A 9,975-nucleotide genomic window follows, 5' to 3' on the forward strand; every position below is an offset into this window, starting at 1 on the left:
GAGAGCCAGCCAAACAGCATTGGCTGGAGCACATCATCGACACAACATTGCACCAAGAGTTTTAGGAGAGAGAGATGTGGAAGTCAGTCTTTGACATTCGGTTTCCACAATTTGGAAAAAGGCCAACCCACTGGCTAACCGTCTCCCTCTCCATTATGGCTACATTGGATTATTGCAGTCACAACTGGACTCCCAGTGGTCAAGCCCCACAGAATCCCCCTGTGAGGTGAGACCGGAGACGGCACTCCCAAGAGCTGGATGTCTCCCCCATCTAGGGCTCTCTTCTCCCGGGAGGAGCTTTGGCTCAAGGCTCCCTCTCTGTGTGGTGCTGTGCCGGCCTGGGGGAGGGCCAATGCGGCCACTGAGCAGTGCTCCTCCTACCCTCCAGTGCAGTCTTGCTCTCCGTGGGGCAGGGGGTGCTCCAGCCTCTCCCCCCGTTCTCAGATTCTCCCACTGGTGTCTTGTCCACACATAATTGTTAGCTGTTCTTGTGAGGAGGAGTGAGGTCAGGAACGACCTAAGCCGCCATCTTGGTGACATCACTCCTACCTCAGTCACTAAACGATCCTAGTTTGCAGATGTAAGCACCAGGGTTCCTCAGCCTACGGGGTCTGTAGGTAAAAGGGATTTGTCTAGGACAGGGTCTCACTGTGTCTGCCATTACCACTTTATGTCTACTTCTGAAGGAGGTCATGAATGAAATGAAGTGTCACGAAGGACAGGTTAGCCCAAAGGATAGAAACACAATGTACACAGAAACCACGCAGAAATCGAATCTGCCTCACTCTTCTAAATCACTTCTAAGCAGAGACAGCCAGCCCCTGAGAACCACGGGCTGCAGTGAACATGGCCTTACAGTCCTATATAATGCCACAGACCAGCTGGCGCACAGGTCAGAAGCCCTCAGGAATGAGACTTCCTTTGCCCATCCTATCTCCTAATCTTGAACATGGAAATCCTGAAACCAGCCGCTTTGCTCTCTCGTGTGCATCCCCATTTCAGACAAGTCCCATGGGTAATCAAACTGCACAGAAAGCCAGTTGTATTTCCAGCCTGACTTTAAATATACACTGAAATCCTTAATGCTTCACCATGACGCTTGTGACATCGGGGCCACTGTACAATAAATGCCGTCATTATCGGAATCGGCACCTTGGGGTCTCCTCTACCCATGACGAGGGAGGGCTGGGCCACCCAGAATTAGAACCTGAATCTCACTACTGTCACCGTTTATGATGGGATGGAACTGGAGGTCTGGAGGAGTCATCCTGGCAACCTTTAGAGGAGAGCTCCTGGAGGGAGGGAGCCCGCTCTCTTTAGATCCTCCTCAACGCAGCCCAGAGCCAGGGGACAGTCACAGCTCCATGTCCAGCTGCTGAGTGCGTACTGTGGTTGACCCACCTGGAACGTAGGCCTAAGACACAGACAGGTAGTCGCAGAGTGTTTCTGTGAATATCTTAGTCTACTTTTCTTGGCTTCTTTTCCAGTCTCCCCTTACACCAGTAATTCTCTATTGGGGTGATTGTGCCCCACCCCAGTGGAACTCTGGCAATGTCTGGAGATGTTTTTGGGAAAGGAGCCACTGGACTCTATTGGCAGAGGCCAGGGACGCTGAGAAACAGCGTGCAATGCACAGGACGGTCCCCCGCCACAAAGAAGGAGGGCCACTGTTGGGAAACCTTGTTATTACTCTCTGCTCTGCGATCTTCACTCTAGTGACAGACTTCTTTGGTTTCTAGAACATTCTATATTCTCTCACACTTTGGGCCTTCACACATGTTGTTTCCCTTAACTCTGTCCTGGGCAGCCCTGCACATGGAAACTTCCATTTGTCCTCTAGATTTTGGCATAGATAAAATGTCCTCCGAGGGAGGCCTTCACTGAGCCCCCAATGCGAGTTAGGGTCCTCCAACATGCCTCTCAATGGCACCCCAATTTTCCCTTTCACCACAGTCACCATGACTTCTTAAACGTCTGCCTTCCCTGCCAGGATGGCAGCGCCATGAGGCAGAGGCTGTGCTTTTTCACTGCTGTCTCCCCAGGCCTAGCCCAGGGCTGGCACGCAGCAAGAGCTCATTCAGTCTCCAATGCATGGTGGAGGCCAAGAAAGCAGGAGGGGGTATTAAAAACTAAGCAAGACACCCAGAGGCTTAAATGATCATCCCACGACGCAGGCACCAAGAAGCTGATGTGGTAGCTCCTTACGAATGGACACGGACCACTCTGTAAGATGAGGGGTTATGGCGAGACACCAGGCAGCACCTACAGGACGCTATCATCCATGCGGGGGAAGCAAGAAGGAGAAACTGTACGAAACCACTGGAAGCAACGGGGGCCGGGGGGAGGAGGGAGACTTCCTTTTCACGGAATACCCTTTTGGATTTTGTAACCTGTGAACATTATTAAAGAAAATGCGAAGCATTTGAATGGCTGTATGTGTATAAAAGTCGACATCTTCTAGAGATTAAAAAAAAATGATTCGTGTAAAATGACATATGATGAGAACCCAGCACAGCGAACTCTGCTTCGAAGCCAAGTTCACATACAGCGTTTCAAAGTGTGCCCACCCTCACTTCCTGTTTTGGAAGGAGCCAGAGCCACATTTTCTCCACATGAAGACCCAGCACATGGAAGTGCTTGTATGTATAAAGAGACACTCATTTTAGATTTATGTTTTCCATTTCCAAACTAGATGGCTTTGAAAACGCTCTCTCTCTCAGCTTTGCAGTCTTGGTCCTGGCGCTCCCCCCCCCCCCACCCCGCCGCCCGCCCCATCAGTTGGAGGCAACTACAAAGCGTATTCATTCTCCAAGCCTTTCTCCTCCTTTCCAGCCTGCCTCCCTACCACCTGGAGGCCACTCTGTCCTGTCCTTTCATCCCAAACGCTGGGCAAGACGAGAGAGATGATAATGAAACGCTAAAGCGAACAAATGTTGCTGCTTGTTAGCAAAAGGGGAGGCCAGTAGGCTTAATGGACAAGGAAGTTGAAATTAATGGCAAAAATGAGGTTTATCTGTGTAATCTGTGGACTTGGTGTCTTCCCATCTCCTATTAGCATAGATACGGAGTTGTCTGTATAATGACAAAGGGAAGCTGCCTGCAGATTCCCATAAATCTCCACCACTTGTCGCTGGCTTCCCTGGCTTGACTACTAAGAGCACTTCACTCTTCCCGGGTCCCTTGCCATCTTTGCCTCCAATTTGCTTCCATCCGGCCACAACTGCAAGACTCCCAAACCTGAGCTGAACATGTTCCCACGCTCCCGGCTTCCTCCTGCGTTCCAGCCCACCTCCGCCAGCATCTCAGTGGAGAGCAGCAGACTCTTACAGTCGTGGCAAGACCTTACTGGCCCCAGAACAGGTTCCAAATGGGAAGCATTCCACAAGTTTACCTCCATCAAATCAAAACATCTGGGAACATTAAAACACAGACAAATGCCCAAAGTAACCAGCTTAGGCTTCCAAAAGATCCAAACAAGAATCTTCTGAGGACTTTCTTGTCCCAGTGACCAGATAAAACAACTATGGATCATTTTTTAAATTATTCTTTACATCTCACCAGTCCCCAGAAAGAACTCTGTAGACCTTCCTTAGCCATAGACCCGAAACTGCCTAAGTATATTGTCTAACTCCTGATAAAAAAAAATAGGCCGGTGATGGGTAGTAAGGAGGGCACGTATTGCATGGTGCACTGGGTGTTATACAGAACTAATGAATCATCGAGCCTTACATCGGAAACCGGGGATGTACTGTATGGTGACTAACATAATATAATAAAAAATCATTATAAAAAAAATAAATAAATAAAATAAATAAAAATCACAATGGACTCTGGGAAACAAACTGAGGGCTTCAGAGGGGAGGGGGTGGGGGAATGGGATAGGCTGGCGATGGGTGGTAAGGAGGGCACGTATTGCATGGTGCACTGGATGTTATACGCAAGTAACGAATCATGGAACTTTACATCAAAAACCAGGGATGTACTGTATGGTGACTAACATAATATAATAAAAAATTATTATTATAAAAAAAAAAGTTACCAATGACTACATATTAACTGCACTCCATGAAACACATGGATATCATAGAAATCGGTTTTTAAAAAGTCACTAGCCTTATAAAATTATGATAACATGGTTTACTCTAAAAATGAAATTTCTGAGACAGGCTCTCTCTTCCATTCATCACTGGGTAGTTGAAAATCCTAGTTAACTATAATAATAAAGTGTTCTAGAACTGGCTTCATTAATAAATGATAATGACAATCATAATGACAATTTAAAAAAAGAATAAAGGCAAACATTATGTGCTTACTGTTTGCTGGTTCCTTTTGTATTATCTTAGTCAATCCTCAAACCCTGTTAGCATCTCCATTTTATATAGTTCAGGCACTTATGAGCCATATGTACCCTGCTCCCGACTTATGAATTGACATCCTTAAAAAAAAGCTCAGGTGAGGCAATGAAAAAATAAGACCGTCCTTCTAAATCACAGAGCTTTTTCCCAATTAGCTGGGAAAAAGTCTTCAGATAAATCTATGAAGCTAGAGAGAGAAAATTATTTTAAAAGGTTAGCTAGATGAATGGCCTTCCTTGGAATTTTCTATCATAGATGAATTTCACACCTTAGATTAGACTAATAAGGTTTCTGGGAAACCCCCTCCCTTTAAGGAATCTCAGTGCCTCACTGGTCCAAGCTGACCGAGTGCGCTTACTTTCCACTTTGGGGGAACACATGCGCCTGGCTTTTGAACTCAGACCCTCAGTGTTCTCAGACTCCTAAAGGCCATACACTCTTTACAAACTACTTGCTTGTGTAGGAGATGCGGTGATGTTTGCCACCAAGAGATTATAAAGTGAGAAAATAGACCCAGTGTGTAGTAGTTAGTTAAGATAGTTTTAGTGCAAGGGTTTGATTTTGTTGCTGTTGTTTCTTTAAAAACAGCCTGTGTGGTATGACTGGATCTCAAATAGAGGTACATTCAGTAGATAGAGTCAGGATCAGCCATCTCAAAGGGACCCTGGGGACGTGTAATCCCACTCCCTCACTTTAAAAGTAAAAGGAGAGGCCTAGAGAAGGGAGCCGATGTTCCCAAGGTCATACAGGGGAACCTCAGGAAGCTGCCCCAGAGCCCACTCTCCTGCTCCGTTGTCGCTCCAGGCCACCCTCGGTGTAACCCCACGTCACCACATCCAAGCATGGAGTTCGCAACACCTTCTGTACCCAGGTGATGATCTGGCAAGGTTCAAGGGTGTTTGCCAAACTCCTCTTGCCTGTGATTTTTGCTAACTTTGGAGGAAATAATAACTTGAATGCGAAGAATTCACTGCAGAAATGCTGAAGCATTCGGTTAACGTTTCATACTGACACAGGTGGAGAACTGAAGCCACAAGAGGTGAAAGGAGTGAGGAATGAAGAAGGAAGCACATTCCAATCATCAGACTATTCCAAATGCCGGCAAGTCCCTCCTGTGTCTTCTGAAGCTGGGGCCAGACAGAGGCAGAAGGCAAATGTTTCTTCTTTTCCATTTCCAGCCTAACTTTCCTCCCTGAGCTTCATCTATAAAACATATCCTATCACAACAATGGTCACAGCAGCGTTACCCACGACACCGAAATGTGGAAACAAGCCAAAGGCCCATCAACAGATGGCTGGATAAATAAAATACGGTCATAGAGACACCATGGAATATTATTTAGCCGTAAAAAGGAAAAAATTCTAACACCTGCTACAATGAGGATAAACAATGAAAATGTTATGCTTAGCGAAATAAGCCAGACACAAAGGGACACATCCTGCATTTCAGAGGGAGAGAGAGAAAGGGCGGGGAGGAGAGAAAGAGAATTTAAAACAGGCATCTTCATAGAGACAGAAGATAGAACAGAGGTTTCCAGGGCTGAGGGGAGAGGCAGTGGGGAGTGACTGGATAATGGCTACAGGGTTCCTGGTTGGGATGATGAAAAAGTTCAGGAAATGTATAGGGATGATGGTTGTACAACACTGTAAATGTACCTCGCACCACTGAATTATACTCTTTAAAATGGTTAAAATGATAAATTTTATGTTATATTTCTTTTAAACCATTTAAAATATATTAAAATGTGGATCACATCCCTTGATTTCTCCCTTGGAATTCCTAACTCATTCACTGCCATTAAAGCCCACATTTCTTTTTAAGACCTGCTTCCTCCCAACAGCATCATGGCCAATCTATGCATTTCACACACATGGATAAACACAATCACACATAGGTCACTTTGTGTCCTGGAGACCCATCCACAAACACAGATCCATCTGGAGGCCACCCACACAATGACTCCCAACAAGAAGGCCCATGGCGAGACTAATGCAACCAGTGTTTCTGCAGATCCCAGCAACCAAACACACCGACACAGAGTCCCAGCTCAAGCCTTCAGTTCCTCACCATGGTCGTGGGGGGAGGGATGGATATTTACTACTGCATCCTCTACCTCTAAAGGAAACTGTATGCACATACCAGGAAGACCTTCAGGGATTGCTAACCCAAGCTGGCTCCACCAGGCCCACGAACAAAGAGATTTCAACCCATACATGGCTATTTGGTGAACTCAGCAATTGCACGTTACACTGAACAGTGGGTATCCTTAATGCAAACGCATATAATTAGGAGCTAAATCTTTGTACCTTTACAGGACAAAGGCTATAATAAGCAGGATGTACCACTTGTGACTCTGAAGAAAGGAGAGCTCTTCATTTTTCCTTAAAAGAATCTATTTCTCAAGAGGCAAAAAGAATCTGAGAACCAAGAGTCTTTGGAGATGGACGCAGGGAGGAGGGTGCAGAATATGAGTTTTGTGTGGTCCAGTCAGAATCTATCGCCCAGGCCTGAGAGGTACCAATTGGTGGCACACCATGACCTTCACTCAACTTATTTAAAGGATTTCACAACCTCATCTTCTTTTGTGGAAACCTTTCCATGGCCAGTGGTCTGACAAAGGAGTCCCATGAGCTCTTAAAGATCTCAAGAGTTTGTAAAGAAAAACAATTTCTAGTGATACTTTCCACTGCCAACACGCATGGACATTTAGCGCCAATAAGCTGCCACTTGACATCGTTCCCTCGTGCATCCTGGAGACACATGGCAGGATCACACTAAGATATTTAGAGGCAAACATCTTTAGAATAAGGTTTCGTTCCCGAAGTGATTAATTAGCAGGAACACTATGCTGGAGAACTGTCCTTGAATATTTTAACCTCCATGCTATTTTTTCTAAAGCATAAATTCTCCTCTCACTGGATGGTCAGGAAATCCCTGAGCACAGAAAACCGGCTGTCTTAGGTGGTGATCCACAAAATGTGTTCCATCTTTCCAAGTAGGTTTTAACTGCCTTCCAGGGGGATACTCTGGTTTATGAGGGAGACCATTCTTTGGAGTCTAAATGGCCTTTCCTCCATTCCTTTTAGATGAGCAATGCTCCCACGGCCTAGTGATGCCTGGACTCCTTCAACACATTCCACCAACCTCATCTGCCCCCTCACGCCTTCCTCCCACCCCAATTTCAGCCAGCCATGTTTACAAGACACCAGTTAGTAAATCACAATTCAAATGAACCCATCCATTTGTTCAGCAGAAAGTGGCCTCTGGAGTTGCTCCATGTGAAGCCCATAGGCCAGAGTTACATATGGCAGGCCTGCAAATGCGAACAGGATATGATTTATTTATGACGACCATGTGTGTTTGATGCCCAGTTCCAGCAGGCTGTGGCTTCCCTCCCCTGCCTCAGTCTGGGATGACCTATCTACTCATTGTGTCCCATTTCAGGTACTGTATACCTGAGATGGGCAAACGGAGATGTGCGACCCGCTGTCGGGGCTGCACACCCAGACGCCGCCAGCCCTGCCCGCCACACAACAATGTGTGACCAAACACAAAGTGGGCCGAATGGAACTTGCTGCAAAGGTCTGCCATGTACAATGGTTTTCAGTGCAGAAGGAGAAGTAGCTGCTGGAATGACTGACCATGTGGGGCTCATGAAACTGTTGTGTATTTACCCACACTGAGGGCTGGGATGCTGGTGAAGGGAGCCCCGCTCCCCATTTCAGAGATTTCAACCCCCTCCCCCCACCCTCGACCATTTGGCAATGATGCTCCAAAGCAGATATGCATCAGAAGGTCCAAACGTGGACTCCGGCTTAAGTGCTGTAAACTTCTGCCTTCCATAGTCTCCCCCCTTCCCCCCACCCAAGTTGTATTTATACTTTGAAAGAAGTTAACATGAAGCAGTAGTCACCTGGGCGTGCTCGATTTTTGACAAGCCTTAGTCACTCTGTACCCAGCAGAACAATTCACATTATAGTCGAAATCCTGCGAAGATTCTGCCACACATGCTAACACTAAAATGCCAGTAGCTCCACTTACCTTCTTTATTAAGCCTCATAACCTCCCTGCTTTTTCCACCCTCTTTTCCAGCCTCTTCTAAATCTACATCTGCAGATGAGAAAGAAAAGGAGAAAAGAAAATGAGTAAAAAAATATCAAAAAGGGGGGGAAAGCCAAAGTCAAGGGGGGGGGAGGGAGAGTGTTTATTTGCAAACAGATAGATATAAATACTGTACGTGAAAATATTTCAAAAATTGACAATGCAACATTTTCTCCCAAGTCCGGATTGCCATCTACCTGGCCCAGATAGGTACCAAAAAAACTATGCAAGCAGCAACAGAGTAGCCTTTTAAACAGATACACCGTGGGGCTGTGAAAGCCCACCCCACGGGCTGCCACGGGGAGCCGGGCAAAGACAGACAGACAGCCAGCCCTGGCAGCAGGGCCTCTCTCTGTGCATTGATGATCTGTCTCTGTGTGTATTTATTTAGAGAGAGAGGGAGAAGCATGGAGGACACCGGGGGCCACTCTCTCTCTCACACACACACTTTTTCCCAGTGGCTCTAGGTGAATGGAAAGGTTACAGGATAATAAAAGGAGGAGGAGGCGGTGGGGTTCTTACTGTCGGAGCAGTGTAATTTGGCGGCGTCGATCCAGGAGGACCAGGGTTTGCCCAGAAACGCCTCCGGACTGGGCACTTTGCGATCCAGTGTCGCCATTGCTCTTCCTTCTTGTTGCTTTTTCCCTGTTCCTTCGGCAGCAGCAGCCGAGAGACACGGGATTCGAGAACGCTCCGACGTCATCTTCGGAACGTTCCGACATTGAGTGCTCTGAAAGGGGGAGGGAGGGAGGGACGGGAGGAGGGAGCGGGGAGGCGGCGGAGGAGGGGAGAGAGAGAGAGGAGGAGGAGCCGGAGCCGGAGCCGGCGCTCGGCGCCCGGGGCCGGCTGGGTTCGGCCGGCGGTGCGCGGCCGCCAGAGGCAGCAGAGAGGCGCCCGCAGCTCTCCGCGCGCCCGCGCGCCGGGGGAGGGGCAGCGCGCCGGGCCAGCGCCGCGTGCCGGGGCCGGGAGGCTGCGGCGCGCGCGGGCGCGGAGATGCTGTGGCGCCGTCGCCACCGCCGCCCCCTGCGCCCGGCGGCCCGAGCCCGTGTGCGAGGGGCCGGAGCGTGCGGGGCGTGCGGGGCGAGCCGTGCGGGCGGGGCGGGGGCTTGGGGGGCTGGCCGGGGAGAGGCACGACCCGGGGCCGTAGGCGGGGAGGTCTTCCCCTCAGAGTGGCCGCCAGACGACGGAAAGTTTTTTTGCACGCAGCCCTTCCAGCGTGTCCTTCCCTCGTCGGCTCCCTGTCGTCCACGGTGAGGCGCCCCCCGCCGAGACCCCCGGCGGCCCAGTGGGGAGGAGCCGGGCAGGGTTTTCCCTCTACGAGCATCCCAAGCCAGGAGGGACCCTGGCGATGACCTCTCCTCCCAGCCACCGTTCCCTTCTCCCTTTCTTTCCTGTCCCGGTGGACCTTGGGACCGTGGAGGATTCCGCGGATGCCTTTGGGAGCTGAGACCCATGGGTAGATGGAAGTGGTTCTAAAATGCAGGTGAGTTGGGGGCGAGGGCAGTTGCCTACCCAGCT

The 9,975-nt window shown here is 48.9% G+C and overlaps 1 protein-coding gene across 7 annotated transcripts in view; it reads right to left on the minus strand.

Annotated features, from left to right (window-relative positions):
* ATXN7L1 (ataxin 7 like 1) overlaps positions 1-9,199 on the minus strand; it is a 234,206-nt gene extending 225,007 nt beyond the window's left edge. For all 7 annotated transcript variants that reach the window (XM_087861173.1, XM_087861176.1, XM_087861177.1 and 4 more), the window contains exons 1-2: positions 8,980-9,199; positions 8,398-8,466 (exon numbers count right to left, since the gene is read on the minus strand). In XM_087861173.1, the coding sequence (XP_087717299.1) occupies positions 8,398-8,466; positions 8,980-9,160 (250 nt within the window). In that variant the 5' untranslated portion in view covers positions 9,161-9,199. The remainder of the gene's footprint in view (positions 1-8,397; positions 8,467-8,979) is intronic.
* Positions 9,200-9,975: the final 776 nt, after the last annotated feature.

This window comes from Ursus americanus, chromosome 3, assembly GCF_024610735.1.
Source record: "Ursus americanus isolate L20-20 chromosome 3, mUrsAme1.1.p, whole genome shotgun sequence".
Taxonomy (NCBI): Eukaryota; Metazoa; Chordata; class Mammalia; order Carnivora; family Ursidae; genus Ursus; species Ursus americanus.